This window comes from Eumetopias jubatus, unplaced genomic scaffold, assembly GCF_037043125.1.
Source record: "Eumetopias jubatus isolate StellerSeaLion01/CBP00866 unplaced genomic scaffold, mEumJub1_p1.0 scaffold_13, whole genome shotgun sequence".
NCBI classification, from domain to species: domain Eukaryota; kingdom Metazoa; phylum Chordata; class Mammalia; order Carnivora; family Otariidae; genus Eumetopias; species Eumetopias jubatus.
The window spans coordinates 29,234,259-29,255,833 of NW_028274819.1; the positions used below are offsets into that span (position 1 = coordinate 29,234,259).

The window sequence follows — 21,575 nt, forward strand, 5'->3', positions numbered from 1 at the left end:
GTACGCCTAAAGTAGCCCTAAGAGTACAGTGTGAGATACACCCAACCTGACAAGCTTTAAAAACAAGGCTTGAGAGGAATAAGCTGATCCACAGCTACCTTACCTGCCTCCCCCAAAACAAGGAGACCTCCTCAACATTCAGCCCGCTGTAAAGAAAACAGAATCCACTCAACAAATCAATGTCCAGCTCAGTCACAAACTACAAGATATGTGAAAAAATAAAGTGTAATCCATAACCAGAAGAAAAACCAATTAAATAGATCCAGAAATAACAGAAGTAATGGAATTAACAGACACATGCTTTAAAACACCAATTCTAAATATTTTCAAGGATCTCAAGGATGAACATAATGAGGAAAGAAATGGTAAATATCAAAAAGAACCAAGTGAATATACAGAACTTAGAAAACATTGTATAGCTTTACAATAGATTAGAAATGGCAAAAAAATAAAAAATAAGTAAAAAATAAAAAAAGACCCAGGCTAGGAGGAAATATTTGTAATACCTGTCACAGGACTTATACTCAAGGTAAATAAAGGATTCTTAAAATGAGTAAGAAAACAACCCATTTTAAAAATAAGGAAAAATATTTTAATAGACACTTCACAAAAGATACAATAAGCACAAGAAAAAAAATGTTCATCAGAGAACTGCAAATGAAAACCACAATGTGACACCAACAGTTTACTAGAAGTGCAGAAATTTTTTAAAAAGGAAAATACCAAGGTTGTGGAGCAACAGGAATACTCATACATTTCTGCTGCGAGTATAAAAATGATTTAATTATTTTGGAAAAGTTTAAGGGTAGGCATATACTTATGGCCTAGAAATTTTACCCCTTGGTATTTACTGAAAAGAAATGAACTTACATATTAATGTTCAGAGTGCTTTATTCTTAACAGCCCCAAACTGCAAAGAAAGATATCCATCAACAGATTCATGGGCAAACATTGTAATTTACAATAGAATACTACTTAGAAATAAAAAGGGATGAATGACTAATACATACAACTGGATTAATCATAAAAAAATGAACAAAAGCCAGACACAAAATAAATATGTATAGTACAATCTTACTTATATTAAATTTATGAGCAGGTAAAACTAGTTTCTAGTAACAGATCTCACTAGTTGCCTGGTACCAGGTATAGGGATGGGAGGTTGACTGGCATAGGAGGGAACTTTTTGGATGATGAAAATGTTCTACATCTTGATTGTAATTAGCAGTTATGTAGGTATGCACATTTCCAAAACTAGTGTCAAACTTGAAATGAGTGCTTTTTACACTATATAAAGTATACCTCTAAAAAACTGATTTTTAAAGTGTACACTCTTACTCTATACCAAAAATAAGCGGAATAATTTCATCATCATGTATTTTTTACTGGACACTGAGTAATTGACAGGTAGGTCAGCAAAAGTGACTGCTTTGATTTAAAAGATCCAACTTGAGGTTTTCCTGTTTATAGAGAAGCTCTTATTAAAGGTCCCATTGATGATGAGGCTGTTTCCTTGATTTGTGTACTATCAAGCACCAAGTCTGAGAGGTAGAGGATATTTCCTTTACTATAAATGGATGCATGGGTATTAGAATGTATAGGCTTCAGATAAATGGGAATTAGCATGCCCCATATTTGAACCTACTTCTGTTAACTATCAATAATAATACTTCACAGTTTTAAGGATCAAATGAGTGTTGTTTTGTTTTTTTTTTAATCAGAACACCATGTATATACACTGGCTTGCACTACTGTTTCCTCCTTTATGTTCCACCCGTTGCAATCAAGGACTAGGTCAAGATAGCCTGAGTCACACTCTTCCAAAGGCTTCTGGTAATATGTTCCAGATTCCGTTCTGTACTGGTTAATTTTATTATACCAGAGATAACACTTCATCACTTTATTTTGCTAATTTGGAAGAATTCAAAAATCAGACAAAAGTGATTGTGCTTTATAAGAATTTATACTTACATTAATAATAAATACCACCAGCTATCAGAGTTCCAGTTTTGACTTAGGTGTTGTAAAGAATTAAGATCATGACACGATTACGGTCTATTGGCTTATTTGGTCATAAAATAATAGACTTATACAAAAGCCAAGCAGTTTAGTAAGATGTTATAATCCAGGGACCCAGGCAAGGCAGACTTTATATAGTAAGTGCTCTAAACCATCAAGAGTATTTGGAATGGGCAGGCAAGATTGGGGAGAGCTTCATGAAGAAATGGAATGTATATTGGATCTTGGTTTATTACGTATTTTTTAGAACTCAGAAACAAACACATATTAAGGAGAAACTATGGAAATTTAAACATAAAAAATGTCCATATTATAGCTTCTCCCATAGTAGCACTTGAGACTATGTTAATGACACATGGCTTTTCCAAATACACTATTTTTTTTTTTATCTGTGACCTGAGATGGATTCATTTTTCTACCTGAACAATAAGGTTGACTGTACATAAATCCACTTATACAGATAGGAATTAGTCTTGCTTTTGGCCCTAGAACCTATAACTTAGTTCCACTAATAGTAGGAGGAAAAAAGTGATCTTATAGCATCTGATACTCTTTCAGGAAAGAGTATCTACAAATAGATTTAACATTTAAAGTTTATGTAAATGAAAATAATTAACTTGTTTTGGACAAATATTTCTACATAAGACATTCCAAAATTATATAAGCTCTGATGTAAAGTGAAATTCAGATTTTACATGCTTGTATACATTTTTCCAAAAGGTAATATGGGAGATGGGGGCGGGGGAGACATGAATAATAGGCGGCTCACACAGGGTTTTTAGGACAATGGAAATACTCTCTGATACTATAACGATGGATACATGTCATACATTTGTCCAAACCCATAGAATGTACAGCACAAAGAGTGAACCCTAAGTTAACTCTGGTCCTCAGGTGATTATGATGTTGATGTGTGTTCACCAAATATAACAAATGTACACCGCTGTGGTAGGGGATGTCAATAGTGGGGAAGTCTGTGCATGCGTGGAGACAGGAGATGGCTGAGAAATCTCTGTACCTTCCTCTTGATCGTGCTGTGAACCTAAAACTGCTCTAAAAAAGTCTTTTAAAAGCAGTAATTTGTAACATTTTGTAAAATTGCAGTCATTTCTTATTTAACCCAGTAGGAGTATTTTTCTTCACATAAGGTACCCAAGTAATAAACAGCGAGTCAAAAAGAAAAGTGAAAATAAATTCCTTCCCAGTAAATCATCTTGGTCTGGTCAATAATTCAACTTTCTTGGGTAACAAAGACTATAAAATAACTTGTAAAATGCTACTTTAAGGATTACTGCTGCAGGTAATTTTTTAAGTTTATACAGAATAGATTAATGGGCAAATGTTTCATATCACAGAGCGCATTTTTTTTAAGGTAACGTTCTAAATATTCTTATGGTTGACATTGAGTAAAAATGTAAACTTATGTTATTTACCAGTTAATACATAGGACAATATAGGAGATAGGGTCTTTCATTCAGTAGAAGGTCACCATCATTAATTTTACAACTGATGGTTTTATAATAGGTCCTTCTAGTTCCTGATGGTCATTATTGAAGTATAATGCATTGAAGATATTGCCTGTACAAAGGCAGAACAGGGATCTTAATTAGAATTCTGACAAGCCCACTCCAATAAAATGATGAGATTATTTGTAATTGATGTCACAATCAATTACCATTTAGTTCATCATGAGCACTCTAATAGGTCTGGCCGTGGTACTGGCCCCAGGATGTTGCTGAGTGAGTGGCTGCCCTGCTTCTGCTGTTCCAGAGACAGGAGGGCACATTTTCAGTCAGCATCCTAATGACCTCTTTTGAAGTCTATTAAATTAATGACCCTGTCACATTGTTTTGATCTCTTATAACCTCAGTTTGGGGTTTGTGTAACAAATTAATGTTTGGGAACCATGTGGCAAAAAAGATAGGTCTTTTAAAATGATGAAATCTTAACATTACTTACTAATATTTAGTAAAATATTTTATTGTGCAAGAAATAAAAGCAAAAATACAAATCATAGGGTTTGTGTTTTATAAACAAGAACTTTAGTAGGACATTTCTCCCTACTACCAAAAGACATGCTTTTTATTTATAGTACCCAAATTTTTGTTTTTGTTTTTTTTAAAGGGGCTGCTTTCTTCTCTAATTCTAGGTGCCAACAGGTCATGTTTGGTTAGAAGGTGATAATCTACAGAATTCTACAGATTCCAGGTATTATGGACCTATTCCATATGGACTAATAAGAGGACGTATCTTTTTCAAGGTATTATTTTCTGCTTAAAATGTAGGTTTTCTTCTCTGAGCTGGAAAAAAAAATTTCAAAATGAACTTTGAAATATTCAGGCTGTCAGTGGACTTAACTGTTGCAGCGACTACATTTTAGGAACTTGTTGGCCTTCATAGCTATAAACATTACCTTTTTCCCCACTGAGATAGGTAATTAAGAGTAATTTTTTGTTTGAATAATAAAGTCCAAACTACCTAGCTATAAGGAGCCCTTAAACACTCCAGAATGTAATTCTTTCTCATACAACTTGTACAACTATATTCGTATCTTGGAAATAAATATGCATTTGCAGAAGAGCAGTGTAGTCAAACCACACTGTTAAGTGGGGATATCCCAGTTAAGTACATTGACTTACCGTGGTTACAGTAAATCTAGAACTCTTAGGAAAGATGATTATTTTCACTGGCTCCTCCTTTTTGCCACAGCACTAAGAAGAAAAACACATGAACACTTGGGCTGTTGGATAATCTGCAGGATTCTTATGCAGAGGTTATATTTAAATATACTTATGCAGAGGTTATATTTAAATACATAGGCTTACAGTTAACTTTGAGGGTAGTAAAAGAAAACACACACACACATATTCATACATATATATTCACATACCATACACATAATTTCTTGTATAACATATCAGCATTCCAAACTTGAGAGTTTAAATACATATGCACATACAAGTTTACTTTCTAAAGTCTTATTTTGGTATAGAGAATTTGTTCTTGATGAAAAATAAGGAGAAAGTGTTTATATGGCACAAAGAAAAGGGATGAATAAAAGAATGTAATGATAGAACACTTTGAATAACTGTCTTCAATCACATTTTAATTTTACAGATTTGGCCTTTGAGTGATTTTGGATTTCTACGTGACAGCCCTAATGGCCACAGATTTTCTGACGATTAGCAAGCATTTATTGTTTTGATTTTTCTCCCCAAGTGAATTTATTATTGCCACTGAAACCATGTACTTACTAATAAACTATTTGCTACTTAGTTTTAATCATTTGTAATTGTTATATGTAAATAATAAATGACACATACTGCAAGCTCTATTAGTTCCAAATATATGGATAAAAATGTAATCCAAAGTAAGTCATCTAAATTTTATGAAAGATACAAAAATATTTTTAGGGAAAAAATCTGGATGACAACCTCACTTCTGAATTTTTGGTTTTATAGCTATAACGAAAGTAATCTTTTCTTGAATATGCCTCATACTTTTGCTACATTTACACATCAGAGCAGTAACTAGTCTTTTAAGTACAAACCAATAATAAATACCATGGGTTCAACCTAATAAAAAGCTGCTATGGCACATGCTCGGTTCACTCCTTTGAAATTAAGTAATAAAGTTCCAGCGATCCCATAAAGGATTCCTCAATTTTTTTTAAGTGAGTCCTGACTTATACTGTACATAAAGTATCAAATATACAGAAAAACAAAATCTTTAAAGTCTATTATAATCAATAATAACATTATAAAAGTCCAATTGATCATACCAGCAATGCAGTGTGGTTCCTTATTCATAAATATAGGAATTAATACTTAGTACTTTGACATAAAAAGGAAAATAATGGATCTGTTTCAAATTATTATTTTTTTTTAAAGCTACCATTTCCTAAGTTACATTTAAAGTTGAAGATGGCATTGTTCAAGCTTTATTCCCTTTAATTTAGCCACACAAAGAGTCTGGAAATACAGTGTCAGGACTGGAGTCAAGTCTTTTCACTCCAAAGCTATCCTTTCTACAGTTGCCACTTCACCTTCTTTATTAACTTTGAACTAACTTCATGAATATCCATATCCAGCCCTCATTATGGGAGTACTAGGCTCACATGTTATTCACAAAGATTATAATTTAATTCTAGTGACTTGAGACTTTGAGATACTTGTACAATAGGCCTGTAACTTCAGCAGCTAGAAATGTCATGTTACTTCAGAAACTCAGTAACTATAAAGGAACATGATGATACTGTGACCCATTATAAGAGGAGACATGCTTAAAGAAAAGGAAAATTCTTATACCAAGGAAAAATGGACCAAATAACAAAGCTCTCAGATGGGAATTCACAAAATATAACTTATAATTCAAGTCCTTTTTTTTTTTTTGGTGATCTATAAATATAAAATATGAATACATATAAGTAACTAAATTAATTTTCTATTAATCTGAGGTGGCCCTTGCTTGACAGTCTTATACTTTCTCTGCAAATAAAAGCTGACCAAAAAAAGAATCCTACTTATTTTTATCAGCTTTATACATTTACTTGAATTGGCTCTCTTCAACATGTCTGAATACACAGTTAAAGGATCCCACTTGGTGAACAATTTCAGCCATAATGAAGGAGTTCTATAATTAGTGAACATGTATCACAAGAAATCAGGGTAACTTCTTCTGCTTCATCCTTAGAAACACTGTATTTTCCACCACATCGGCAACTCAGAGAAAAAGAGTGATCATCTGTAAAAAAACAAACAAAAATAATGCCTTAGATGCTTGTAAATAACTATTTCAACAACTTTTTTAAAAATGCAGTTTATCTCATAGAAATTGCAAAACATCAAGTATAAAACATACTTAAATGAAAACTTGAACGAATTCTTGTATGGGGCAGTATTTCTAAAAATTATCTACCAAAAAATCTTGATCTGTAGAGATCTGTAGAGGGCTAAAGCTACAAATCAATAGCCAGAGATCTTGCAGGGAGAGCAGATGCTCAGAAGCGACCCAGGACATTTATTTGAAGTCTTCTGTTTTCTTAAGATCCATATAAATTTTACATTCCTCTCAATAATATATCGGTCAAAAATACTACTGTGAAGGGAAGAGACATAGCTCTCCATGTTTTACTGTAGAGCAACATGCTTTTGCCTGGAATATGTTCTTTTAGAGAAGACTCTAACTTAACTGTTTGTTTTGTGTTTTTTTTAAGATTTTACTTGAGAGAGAGAACACGAGTGGGGTAGGGGGAGAAGCAGAATCCCCCCTGAGCAGGGAGCCCTACGCGGGGCTCGATCTCAGTACCTGAGCCAATGGCAGACGCTTAACCAACTGAGCCAACCAGGCACCCTGCTAACTTAACTGTTTATCAAATTCAACATTTAGATACTCTGTTCCAGTATCACTATTTCTGTGAAGTGAGGTCCCCAACAGAGGCGATACGGCACAACATTTAGCCTATTAATGGTGGAAATTTTATTAAGTCTACCATCTTCTGGGGAACCTGAAATGCTCATGTCCTTTAACTGAAAGAATCTGATCCACTGGTCATTCCACCTCAATGTCACTGAGAAGTGACTGTAAGAAAAATAATTACTGATCACCTTACTGTACAAAGTCATAATTTATTAGAGGTACATCAAATAACTTCATTCAATTCTCAAACTTTATTCCTTTAACACTCAGATCTCATCATATGCCACTAATAGAAAAAAAGAAAAGAAAAAATTCAACTGCCTTGTATTTGTTCTCTAATCAAATATGGCTCTGGAAAAATTAACAAATAAGCCAACTTTACATGTTTCTTTTACCAGTAAGGAAAACATGAATTCATTCACCTAATCCTCCTTTTTATTTTTCACCACAATGCCTTTTTTGTCCATAAAGAAAAATAATTTAATCTTGGAATTTTAAAATGGTAATAGCTTCCCTGTCTGAGCCAGTTTCAAAAGTGAATTGTTTCATTATTAAATTGTCTAAAAATGTACATATTCTAACCATTGGTTTTCTTAAGCTAAATGTCCCTCTTGTTTTTTTACCATCTCAGTGAACACTGAGAAACAATTTGAGGTGACAGGTGCTCAGTAAATGATGCAGAGGCCACCATGGGCTACTGTGGAATTTTGTCATAGATGATTCCAAATGTTAATGCTCACTAAAAATTCACATCTTGTTACATTTCTTCTTATATTATTCTATGACTCAACAAAGTGATATCTTCACAGAAATCATTTTAAATACACTGAAGACAAAATAACCAAGTTGTAAAACAGACTAACCCTAAGGGGAAAGGTTAACCACTCTCAACAGTTCTTCAGGGATGGCTTTTAAGCGTAATAAAACGCATTGTTTCATACTGTCCTTAGCTCAAGAATATGGTAATTTGGCTACGTCTATCATGTAGGGTTTCATCCACTTTTCTCCTGCTCTGGATCTTCACTTTCCAAGGTTATTCTGAAAATGGCCAGGAAGGAATCGTCAAACAATTTTTTATTTGCCCAGCTGATCACACTTTTTATTGAATTTTCATCTGCCAAGACTGCTCTTTTAAATTGCAAAACTTACATTATTAGTTTATAAATATCCCCGCAGAAATAATGGCTTCATGCAGCTGTTTGCTACTCAGTATTTTCTCTCACAAAATAAAGATTATTTCCATCTTTATAAAAAACCCTTAATTTAAATAAGTATCTAAGGATGGTCCTATATTTTTAAGATTAACTCTAGCTTCTAGTAACTGATTCATTGGCTGTGGTTAGGATTCTTCTGTATCTTCACTGTCACCTTTACTTAAGGAAATTCCAAGGATAGTAACATATTTATAACTTGAGGATTTCATGTTGTACATTTCTTTCACTATCTTGTTTTATTCACTTGTATCAGAAAGCTTAGGGGCGCCTGGGTGGCTCAGTCAGTTGAGCGTCTGCCTTCAGCTCAGGTAATGGATCCCAGGGAGCCTGCTTTTCCCTCTCCCTCTGCCTGCTGCTTTCCCTGCTTGTGCTCTCTCTGTCAAATAAATAAAATCTAAAAAAAAAAAGAAAGCTCACTGTATTTGTTGACTGAACAGATGCTTGAACCACCAATCCATATTAATTTAAAATAAAAACTTATTTTAAAATGCTACTGAAGGAAAAAATACAAAACCAGTTTTGACTCTTTTCATATTATCAGGAATCATGAGGAAACAAAATATATTAATCAGCTGCAGCAAAAAGAACTAATTTGTCTAAGAAGAGATTAAACACACACAGTGTTAGCTGATGAGATAGCAATACTGTAGTTTCAAAAAATGTATTTAGTTGGGCAGGTCTCCTTGATAAATGACATGTTCTAGTCTGTCCCCTTCATGAACTAGAAGCCTTTCACTAAAGCCTATGTCACCAGTATATTCTACTTTCATAGCAGTAGTGCTCTTGTTTACTCTGATGAAACTATTATCAAACCCTGGGAGCCCCAGTTACACAAAACCTCAAGTTTCTCAATCATTCACTGCAAATAAGAATTTATACTCTAGAATCTCATTTGGCAGTTTAGGAGCAGAGTGGCCCAGAGGCAAAAACATGATTTTCCTCTTAAGTCAATAGCCTATTACCCACCGTCCTAAGAGCAAGAGCACTAAGTTAAATTATAAAATATTTTATTTTATAAATATTTAAAAATGTTTTTTTTTTTTTTTTTTTTAAGATTTTACTTGAGGGAGGGAGAGAGAGAGAGAAAGAGAACACGAGTGGGGGAGGGGGAGAAGCAGAATCCCCCCTGAGCAGGGAGCCCTACGCGGGGCTCGATCCTCAGTACCTGAGCTGATGGCAGACGCTTAACCAACTGAGCCACAGGGGCACCTGGGTGGCTCAGTCAACTAAGCGTCTGCCTTCAGCTCAGGTTATGTTCCCGGGGTCCTGGGATTGAGCCCCACGATGGGCTCCCTGATCAGCGGAGAGCCTGCTTCTCCCTCTCTCTCTGCTGCTCCCTCTGCTTGTGTGTCCTCTCTCTCTCTCTCTCTCCCGCTCTCTGTCAAATAAATAAAAAAAAAAAATCTTAAAAAAAAATTCTTTAAAAAAAAAATTCCAGTAAACTTGGTTTCAGGACGGATGGATGGGCTGTTTATCTTCTGCCTATCCACTCATTAGTCAATTTTTATAAACCCCTAGGGAATTTTTAGTCCAGGCTTAACAATAGTTATAGGGTTAAAGTATATAAAAATTCTAAGAAATACTAAGATTTTCTTCATTTTCCCAGAGAAACATGGATGTGTGATATTCACATGGGTTCTAAGAAGGAACTTAACAGTGTCTAACCAGAGCAATTCAGAAAACTATCAGAACAGTAGAGAAATTAGATTTAAGTCGTAAAATTCTAGTAATAGAGGGCGCCTGGGTGGCTCGGTTGGTTAAACGTCTGACTCTTGATTTCGGCTCAGGTCATGATCTCAGGGTCATGAGATCAAGCCCTGTGTCGGGCTCAGTGCAGTCTGCTCGTCCCTTTCCCTCCATGTGCACTCTCTTTCTCTCTCTCTAAAATATAATAAAATAAAATTCTAGGTATAGAAAAGGGAAAAAGATAAGATGTCATGGGAGGTAAAAGGGAGTGACAAATTTTTCTTTTTCACCTGACATAAAATCAAAAAGGGAGGGTAAAAACCAAGCTCCAAGCATAAGAGTATAATATTAAAAGCCCTGCCCTGATAGTTTATGATTCCATGTAAAGAAATAAAAATAAACAAAAATTTTAATAGGAATTCATCTCATATGTCAACATAGGAAGGATGGAAAAAATTATCCTTTAACTTTATTTTCCCTATTACACAGATGGAAAGTAAATCAAACCCAAGTAATTTAAAAAAGAAAACCTTATGAAACCTTCTATACCTAACATCTAATTAGACTAGAAAAATAACTGGAAATGAGTCATATGGGGGACATCAAAAATTGGAAGTTTAGAATGAGAAATATTCCTAAAGCCACCCACATATATATATTTAGAAAGCCAAGCTATTACTATTTTTTTAGATTTCCAAATATCCTATGAGAGTTTTTCTTTTCAAAGAAAATCCGTAATATTTTTCTTTACTGTAGTCAAGAGAAAAAATCCCAACCTTTGTTCCAACACATTTCTTCAAGATATACTTGAGCATCTACTGGTCCCATATTTCTTAGATCCTCTTCTGTAAAATATAAAATGCGATATTTATTCAGCACTTTAACCATAACCATGAAGAATGCTGAAAAGACAACTACCGCCTGGTGACTACAGCTGTAATTTACTTACCATTTAAAAACTGAGTTTATTACTTCTGACAGCAGTTTAAGGCTACCTGACTTGGGGTCCACTTCTTATGAACTTCAGCAGTCAAAATCTATCCAATTTTCCACAAACATTCAACACGCAAAAACCATGGAATTGATTTTGGTGATTCCTTGTGATTAGTAACCCCTATCTTTGTGAGAGATAGGGATTTTTTTTTTGTCAGACAAACTATACCTGTAACTAAGGAAGGAAGCATGGAGTTGGGCAAAAATAACTGTTTTTGAACCTTAGCTGTAATATTTTACCAGCTTTCTAACCTTAGAAATATACCTTAGATATACTGAGCTCTTATCTACTTCAGAGGGGTTGTTAATGGACTGAATTGTGTCCCCCCCCAAATTCGTACGTTGAAGTATTTAGAGATAAGTCTTTTAGGAGGTAATAAAGGTAAAATAAGACCATAAGAGTGGGGTCTTAATCTGATAGATCGGTGGCCTTGTAAGAAGAGGAAGAGAGAGGGTCTCTCTCCATGCACAGGCACCGAGGAAAGTATCAAAGACACAGCTTAGAGGCCATTTACAGCCAGTAAGAGAGCCCTCACCAGGAACCATACTGACTGGCACTTGATCTGGAATTCCAGCCTCTAGAACTATGAGAAATAAATTTCTGTTGTTTAAGCCACCCAGTCTATGGAATTTGCTTATGACAGTCAGAGCAGACTAATACCAGTGTGTTGTTCTAATCAAATGAGATCAGTCTAAAAGTACTTTAAAGAATAAAGCTCTAACCAAATGTAAGGGGCTATTAGTCATTTGATTTTTAATTGCTTGCAACAGAGAAATAGGTAACTTTAGACTTACTTTGAACAATAACCATACGATACAACGGTATTGTGCTGACATTCTATTGCTATTTTGTAGGCCAAAGTTTTCCCTGCAGGTGGAAGGTTCAAAGAAGCCTGGAATTCTACCTAAATTTAGTAAGTGTATAGTTTAGGTAGTAGAAGCATGTACTCTTGCTTAAAACAAGTATACTTTGGGACAAAGAAAACAACCAACAGATAAGCACTTGTCTTTGTTTTTAAAGTCATGTTATACTTCATGTATGCTTGTATTATTCTTCTAGAAGTCGATGCTTAAAAGAAACTACTAAAATCCACCCCTCACCCCAATGAAATTTTCTTTAGCTGTCTCACTAGTCTCTTGTTCACTTGCTGAGAATGCTTTCCTTTGTTCCGTTGTGTGAATGCCTACAATTTAATTATATTTAATAACTGCCTGTTCAAAATTTATTGGTGTTACACAATTTTAAAATAGATGAAAAAATTATACAATATTTTGAACTCACTGTGGTTTTCTATTAAGTATGTCAAATATTATATCACTTCATATTTACTGGGTACCAACAGTCTATTAAACTGACCCTAAAATCCAAAGATTAAAGACTGCCCAGTGGTCGGGGGGAGTTCCTCCATCTCTGTGCCCACTGAATAGCTTATGCGGACTGTATCACTATGTGAGGTAATCTCTGAACAAAACAATTCCCACATTCTACATAAAGCACACTTGGTTACAGGTTATTCAGTATTTTAGTTTTTTTAAAAATTCTCCCTAAAAGTCCCACGGAGAGAAAAAAAATCTTAATCATATGTTTCAATTGCTTAGAATGACTAAGGTAAGTTTGCTTGAATGGGGAAATGAAACACTTTTAGATTAAGGAATGGGGGTAATTGGCACTTAACAGACTGTAGAGGAAAAACAGATGTAAATAATTTACAATCAAGCCGGCTATACTCCAGGGTATCTGATCGATACCTTCAGTAAGTTTGAAATCAATTAAAGCAAATCAGACAAGGCAGAGGTAATGACAAGAGGAATAAGCCTTAATCTAACCTATCTTGGACACCTGCAATACAGCAATTACACAAAAAGACAACCCATTCATATATATCCATTATGCTATTTTTATTTGAAAATAATAAATGAAAAATAACTGGCTAAGATAACTGCCAAGGAAGTCAGCATATTGCTGTGCTTCTCCACGAGGAAGCTACTGTTATGCTCACCTAGTTGCTGTTTCATGTGGAGGACCTCTCTATTATTCTACTTCCTCAAAAAAAGGGGCCTTTATATTTTAATTTTTTTCTTTATGTACAGTAACTTTAGAGTAGCAAGCTATTTCTTAGTTGACAGGTCAACTTACATGGTATCTCATAATAAGAGGGAAAACAATGGAAAACTGGTTAGTACTTTGCCCAAGGTCAGAGTTAAAAGAAGTATATTAAAAAATATTCTCATGCTCTGTGGCTATCTATTTGATCTAATCATTCAATATTATGTGGACACAGTCCAAGTTTCTGTGGGGATTCTGGTTTTAAAAGTCCTATCTGACACAAGAGAGAACATACTATATGATTCCCTGTTATATAAAATATAACAGGCAAAACTGCCCTGAGTTGTTGCATGACACTGTGGTGTTGGGTGTGAGGGCAAGTGGTGACTACACGGAGGCACAGGGGACCTTCTGGGTGCTGGTTAGATGGGTATGTTTATTGTGAAAATCCATCAAGCTGGATACTTAGGATTGGTGCACTTCTCTGCATGTACGATACATCTCAACAAAAAATTTTAAAGGTAGTGTGCTGAGACTCCAAGACCTACCCTTTTTAATAGAAATAAGCAAACAAAAGTTAGGGAAAAGAGTTAAAAGCCTAAGAAAGTGTGTATTCCTTGAAAAGACGGTAATCTAAACAACTTCTGAAAAAGGCTGGGGGTGATTAACTCAGGGAAAATTGGATCCCTGGAGAACTGTATAATGAGCAGAAGGGGTACACATACAAGTAAAAGGTGAATCTAAATGTAGGGGGTGGGGAGGTGACCCCAATCCTTTGTTGAGAGGCAGGTGTCCAGGGAATGGGGCAACAGCAACTTCCCCCCTAACTACGATTACAAGGAAGGAGCACAAACAAATCAATGTTTTTTTTTTCTTTTTAAACAATGATCTCTGCTTGTCCACCATTGTCGTTAAAATTAGAAAACTTAATTCCTCCCTAGCCTGTAAAGTAACTCACAGAAACCCTGTAATTAGCTTTGATAATTGTCTTCTAATCAGGCATGGCATCTGCAAAGTAGGTAAGTTCCTTTTCTTTTGAGTATTACATATTATAAATATTTTTGCTCATTACAATGAAGTATTTCAATAGGTATCTGAAAATGTAAATTCTATCTCAAAGTTTTCTTGTTAACATGACACTACTAAAAATATTGAGAAAACATAAACTGACTTCGCGATTTAATTAAAGGAATAGGTACAAGATTTAAATCTGGAATCTTAGCTCCAGAATGGTAATAACTTAAAAACAAACAAACCCAGCCATTTGGAAAGAAAATGCAATGTGTGGCATTTGGGTACTCTATCTTAAGTCCAATTACACTACATGATTCCTAATTCTTTTGAAGTAAATGGGCTCAGCTTTTCTAAGGTATGTAGGTCCGTTCACATCCTGTGCTATATCCAAAGCTTAGCCAAATATGGAGACAAGAAAAAGATCCAAATTTACTTACATATAGAAAGCAATGCATTATAAAGAGAGATTCCTGTGGAATATAATGATAAAATCAAATAATTTATGTGGTTACTTGGAAAAGAATCTTTCAACCTTCAGAAGTACAGGCCCTTCTGACCTTGTGTTCTATTGGATTTGTCTGACAACAAGAGGTGAAAGAATTCTGTGGCTCCTTTGTCTCAACGGTGGGATCTAAGAAAACACTGGCAGGACTCATCAGAGAGGTTTATGAGCCTGCAATTCAAAGAGATTAAAAGGAAAATCTAGGGAGATTCTTTCACACTGAAGAATAACATTAAATAACTATTAGCAGCTTGGTTCAGTAAAGCTTACTAGAGCTCTCGCTGGGTCATTCACAACTTTCTAAAAGAGGAAAGGTTTTTTTCAGCTCCATTTGGGAATCAATAAATATTTCTTACTTCTTACAAGACAATGGAATTCCAGCCTTTTAAAACTTCCTCCTAATGATAGTAAAATTTCTAAAACAACTTTTTGCTGCCTAAATAATTACACTTCCTAATCCCAGGAAACCTTTTCTAACTGTAGCTACAATTCAAATAAATAAGTAAAAATAAATAACAGCAACAAAAAGCTACGGTGGAGAGGAATTTAACTTCATTCATTATGGCTGAGATATCAAAAGTCTCATTCAACCCAATACTGGCCAAAAGATCTAGTCCATCTGCAGTTCAGTCCCTACTATTCATGTGTAGCAATGTCGTAACTTACTCGAGCGATCAAGTCCCCAGGATGCTCTCATTTAGCAAGTAGTCTATTGTATTTATTTTTATGCCTTTTAAAGTTTATTTCACACTTAACGGAAGTCATCTGTGTGTAAAAAGCAAACAGTAGTGTTTTTGTTTAGGTCTAACTTAGTATCTTGCTGTTTTAAAACCAAGTAATTAATTTTACACAATCATCTCATTCTTAAAAATCATTTCACTAGACATAATTAAATTTTTCATATAGGAACTAACTTGAAGGAAATCAGTTTCCTTATCCTTAACATTCTCTGTTCTTGGAACAGTCTCTACCTTGGTAAGAGATTCAGAATCAGACAACATTTAACATGAAACCTGCTCATTAAATCAGAAAGCTCTATAATCCTTTCCCAGGTGAAATTAAAGAGCCACAATTGCAAGGCTTTCCATAGCAAGGAAAAATTACAAACTTGGAGTTTAATTATGGACTTGGAAGAACTGTGGGGCTTTTATAAACTGAGCGTACATGCAGTGCTCATAAAAGACACCAAATGAAACCCGGACCCTGAATTTCACATTTCACTACACAACAGGTAACGCAGCGGCAAAGGTTGGCCCAGCCTCTCGTTCTGACCCTCAAATATAGCTCACTCCTGCCCACCTGGAACTAAAATTAGGAGGTTGTACACACCTATTTGAAACTTGACAACACAGCACAATATGATTAAAAGTCAGAGAATGGCTTTGAACTCCCCCTCTATCAATTACTAGCCATGTGACCTAAGTCAAGTTACTTAACCCCTCTGAATCTCAGATTCCTTCTCTGGAAAGCAAATATTAGTATCTCCCTTAAGAGGCTGTTAAACAATGATTGAAAGACAATTACCACAGATATAGTGCTCAATAAACGGCAGCTATTTTAACTGTTATCTCATAATGTTTGTTGACCTGTTCATAGCAAACCGTAAGAAAATTACTAAGCACCAATCCGTTGTGAGAGGGGAAAGCCTCAAGTACCACGGTGTAGGGAGGCAGCAACTCTTGATCTTGTCTGGATTTGTGACAGTGTTAAGAAGTTTGATGTACTTTGCTATTGTCAGTCCCGTTAAAATTGACCTGTTACTATCAAAGCCATAGTCCATCTGAAATATCAAACAAAACCGAAAGATAGGAACCACAGAGAAAAAATTCAAAATTGTTAACTTGTAGATTAGATTCAGAGATTAGAAATGATGGTAGATTCGAGTGTCAGGGGAAGTTTTCTTTGGGAGTTGGGGATGGATAGGAGGACTTGACTTCAAACTTGCACAAAAAATAAACTGTGAGGAATCAGAATGGGAGGGTATTCTGAGTCATGACAAACAGCACAGGCATATGTGTTTGGGAGCCCCTAGATGAACCAGGGGAGAAGGTTCACATCAGGTTTGTGATTGGTGATAAGGCTGGAAAAGTAACTAGAAACAAACTTCAAAGTTTCTGTCCCATTTAAATTCTACATGAATGGGTAAATGTGTTGGGGAGAGGGTGGTTATAAAAGTTCTTAAACAGAGGAGTGAGAATAAAGCTAGACCAATGAAAACGTAAACAACTGTAGAAGGCCAATTAGCAGCTATGGCTATGTGTAATACTGGGTGCGACCTACCAGCCCAACGTGATAGCTGTGAGAATAAAAAGATCACACAGAAAAAAAAAATTAAAGAAATGTCAACACTCATTTCTAATTCATTGGTTGTACATTGAGCAAAGTAGAAATAATCAGAATGTAATATGAAATGAAGGTTTCAAGTCTGAGGGAAAAAACAAGCAATGAGAAAGGTAACCCCGTTTTGGGTTAAGACTCATTGATTTCAATTGGTCAAGTACCCAAGTAGAAATTGGGAGAGACGTTAAAGTGGGAGACACAAACTTCCTTAAATCTTCCATTTTCACTAGTATTAAATCAGAGCTCCCAACTGTGTCCAAGTATGCCAGAATTATAACTGTAATCTTGCCCATAGGTTTCTATAACATTCTTTGAAACTAGCCAAATTTGTAGTCAAAACCACTGAGAAAAGATCTTAAAATACATTTTCACTGCAAAAACAGATACTTGCATTCAAGTAAAAGTAAAAGATAACATGAGTAGGCACCTCCTTGTGACAAATAAGATGGAGCGGGAGGACCCTCACAGAAAGTTTTCTCTATACTTTCTTCTCCCTCTGAAGAAAATGCCAGTCCCTAACTGTCTAGATAGATTTTCTGCATCATTTCACATACGTACTTTTCCCAGAAACAGTCACCAAAAAAAACATGCCCCCTGATGCTTATCTTCAAGTTTTACCTGAAGCACATTTTTACAGCCAATTTTCAAATTCCTAAAATCAAATGGAAATACTGATATGATCATAGATGGAAACTCTAATCTGACTAATACAAGTATTTTGTAAGGGTCAGTTTTAGCACATAATCTACACAAATATCTACTGGCCTTACGTCATTCTTAAGTTAACTCAGATTCACATTATCTGCATTTAAAAGTATTATTTCCCTTCTTATAAAGTTAATCAGTCTTTAGCATTAACTTGCTTTTCAGGAAGGATTCTTATTTTGGGCTTAAGAAATTACATGTTGACACGTTAACGTTGGTGGGGTTTTTAAAGATATGTTCATATTTGGCCCACAATTTATTTGCTTATCTCCCATTCTCAAACATTTATCCTAATAAAAGGGTCAAGGTAAACTGTATAACACAACACCAGAAATGACCTTTTGTATCTAGCTAATGGAGAGTAGCTTAGATTAGCTTTGAGTAAAGACAAAGTAAAGACTTTACAATGTAGGCCCAATCTCCTGAGCCAGGCTATTTTGGGTATCCAAGTACTTGTCTGACTGTGTAAGGTGAAGACTCCACATTACCAACATAATTCACTAATAGAAAACCAAGATACATCTTAATATAAAATAATATACCACCAAGGATTCCAAACACAACCCATTTATTTTTTAGAAAAATTATTTAATCTGACTGACTTCACCTGAAGGTTTGTTTCACTTCAGGTCAGAGCCACTGAGACATTGGAGATCTGTGTGACTGTCGTATTACAAAGCAACTGAATCATGATCCCTATTATTTTCCCATGATATACTTCTGATGTGTTTTTCATGTGCTTAATACATTAGAAAACTCCCCATACATTTATAAGGGCACCAAAATCTAGTCAACAGATATCATTCATTTAAACATTTTATAAATCCAGAAAAGATTTTCCAAAGTGCTCATCTGGTTGTCTGAAATGCAAAGCCTTATCTTGAATAACTACATGCCTTTCAAGGGAACATGGGAAACAAGCCTTTGGAAGCATCCTTAGAAACAAGAAGGTAAATACGCCAACTGGAACTAATTGATTAAATTCACTAGTTAACACTGCTTTCAAAATGCATAATATCTGGGAACTGAATATTACTCATCCTTTTTTAGATCTGCTTTTCTTCAGTCTGGCCGACATTGCCCTCAAAATATCAACTAAGAATAGATATGTGGAAATGGGGAAGAAAAACTATATGTACTTTACTGGGGTTATCTACCCTAGGCTTTTTTTTAATTAGAACTCATTTGATATCTTTTGTGAAGCAAAAAAATATGGATGTCAAGGGCCCCTTTAAATGATCTTTTAGGGAAATAAATGGTTGTGGGCAATATTGATGAGGGTTTCCTTACAACAGAGCACCAACTCTGAGCTGTGAAATATGAGAAAGCATTCAACATATAAATAAAACATCTCCTGCCTCCTCCCCAGTATTATGGAGCTCAAATTTATTTTATACTCCAAGTTAATGGAAGGAAACAAACATATTTCAAGCACACCCTATGAAAAAAAAGTTCTACAGTGAACTATCACCACATGCAAAAAGAGTTCTGTATAACAAAGCTATTTCCATGTCCCCAGGGGGTGACCCAGAAAAAAAGAGTGCTTTGACCTGGTTATAACAAATTCTCTCTCTCTTGGTAACCTATCCTGGTCTTTAACAAATTATCACTCTCAAAGGTTTTCCTTCTATCAAATCTAAATGCTCACTGTTAGAAGTTCAAGTTCATTTCCTTCTTTTGAGGAGCCAATTACTAAAGATGGGTCAAGAAGGAAAAATTAATGTCAGCCTTCAAAAGAAATGACCATATGAAACTAGGTTTATTATGAGATTTTTAAAAAATAGCTCTAGTACGAAAGGCTTAAAAACAGCAAATTATATTTGGATAAGAGACTTCTTATCTAAACAGCAATCCAATCTCAATTTAAAACTGAAGTAAAGTATTCTCACCATTTGGAGCTGCTGGTAATGAAGGAAATACTTCGTACTTAGGTCTGACATTATTAAAAGGTCATGAAAAGCTGTATTTCCATTGTCCTCCTAGAACCTGCTTGAAAAACTTGCAAAGCAAACTGAACATTATATAAATTCCAAGCAGATCTGCCTATTTATCCATATCATGAATCAGGCCCAACTCTCACTGTATTCAGTTTGTCTAAATGTTGTTGTGGCCCCCATCAATGACCTACAAGAGTCCCCGTGACCCTGTAGGCTGCAGTTACCTCCATTAAAACCTTCAAACCAATGACTCAAAGCTCAAAAGAAATCCACGTTTCCAAGGACTTCCCAAAGGCAATGAGAAAGGCTTGAAGCTGTTGGTTATTTGTTCTTACAACATTTTTTAAACTTTCCTTCCTGCAATTCTATTGCTCACTTCTAACCCTGTTTCCTATTTCTCTCCATTTCTCGTCTACCAACACCCTATTCCCTAGCAAGAGAGATTAGTTTTTTATTCCTGATCTCTCCCTGCCTCTTTTCTCTTTTGGTAGTAGGCTTCTAGTCAGTTTTACTGACAGTTCTTAAAGGTACACAGGCTGTGGAGTGGCAAAAATGCAGAGCGACAGGGGAAGTATGTTCCTTACCCCCCTTGACGTAGTTTTGTGAATTATTCTTCTCTTAAGCAAACTGGTACCCACAAAGTAACGACTGGTAAAGAGGGGCAGAAACACTTGGTAACTTCTCACACATGACACATTTGTATATATTAGCTTCAGCACTTTCACAGAAATCCTATCATGTGAACCAAGGTTAAAAAGATAGATCTATGAATAGAATTCATCCACAAATGGAACCGCTTGTACATTCTTTTGCCAGAAGTAAAACATATTTACAAAAGATATACAACATTGGCAACATACTTATATATGCACCAAACAGATAAGACCCAATATTCAAGCCATATTTGAAAATTAATCCAAATTCATTGCAAAGATACACTCATCAGTTTCTTAATATTTTTTAAAAAGCTCATCAGTCTTAAAAAAGTAGAAGGGCTTTAGAGCTGATTAGTATGATCAAAGTCACTATTAAATTCTCCAGTATATAAACAAATAGTTCATGAAGTCTTTATACCCAAAGATATCACACACTGCCTGTAAGTAATACTTAATTTTATCAGTACAATTCCCTCTGAAAATAAACATGGGTATTCCATTTATATCACTGGCTTTATCCTATAATGCTGTGTTTTAGAAGTAAGCCTGGTTTCTCAAATCAAATTTTCATAACCTCAGTAGTAGGAGCCTTAAAATCATTTTGTTAGGTTTGATGATGTGCCAGTGTAGGGCATGGGAGGGGATTCAATCATCAACTACAGAGACAGTGAGCTTTTATCAACACATTCGAGTCAATGCTGAACCTGGTGCGCTACTGCAGAGCAATTGAGTGTTTTCCCCACAGGCTGTAACTGATTATTGACTCCCCCCCATTAGCATGCAGGGTGCATACTGAAGGTTCAAATAGAAGACTGAGGGACTCCTATCCCAAGGCCAGTGCTGAAAGACAGCCTATCACTTTGTGTAACTGCAGTCTATGTGTGACAAACCTGACCTACATTTTTCCCTTTCTTTCTCACAAGAGCTTGTCACTGTTTTAAGAAGCTATTTTCTAAAACACATAAAAGAAATGACTTTTAAAACTGCTTAGGAAAGGTGCATTCCTAAAATACCATTTATAGCAATCTTATAAAGAATAGTTTA

The 21,575-nt window shown here is 35.2% G+C and overlaps 2 protein-coding genes across 11 annotated transcripts in view; one reads left to right on the forward strand and one right to left on the reverse strand.

The window, feature by feature from the left end:
* The window catches only part of IMMP1L (inner mitochondrial membrane peptidase subunit 1), a 74,888-nt gene extending 69,560 nt beyond the window's left edge, over positions 1-5,328 (forward strand). For 4 of the 6 annotated variants that reach the window (XM_088017684.1, XM_028087719.2, XM_088017682.1 and 1 more), the window contains exons 6-7: positions 4,169-4,279; positions 5,137-5,327. In XM_088017684.1, coding sequence (XP_087873810.1) covers positions 4,169-4,279; positions 5,137-5,205 — 180 coding nt within the window. In that variant the 3' untranslated portion in view covers positions 5,206-5,327. Of the gene's footprint in view, positions 1-4,168; positions 4,280-5,136 lie in introns of all 6 variants that reach the window. The other 2 variants (XM_028087721.2, XM_088017685.1) reach the window with 1 other exon arrangement.
* DNAJC24 (DnaJ heat shock protein family (Hsp40) member C24) overlaps positions 632-21,575 on the reverse strand; it is a 64,479-nt gene continuing 43,535 nt past the window's right edge. For 2 of the 5 annotated variants that reach the window (XM_028087724.2, XM_088017687.1), the window contains exons 4-5: positions 11,114-11,182; positions 4,885-6,762 (exon numbers count right to left, since the gene is read on the reverse strand). In XM_028087724.2, the coding sequence (XP_027943525.1) occupies positions 6,632-6,762; positions 11,114-11,182 (200 nt within the window). In that variant the 3' untranslated portion in view covers positions 4,885-6,631. Of the gene's footprint in view, positions 4,731-4,884; positions 6,763-11,113; positions 11,183-21,575 lie in introns of those variants that run through there. The other 3 variants (XR_003606823.2, XR_003606822.2, XM_028087725.2) reach the window with 3 other exon arrangements.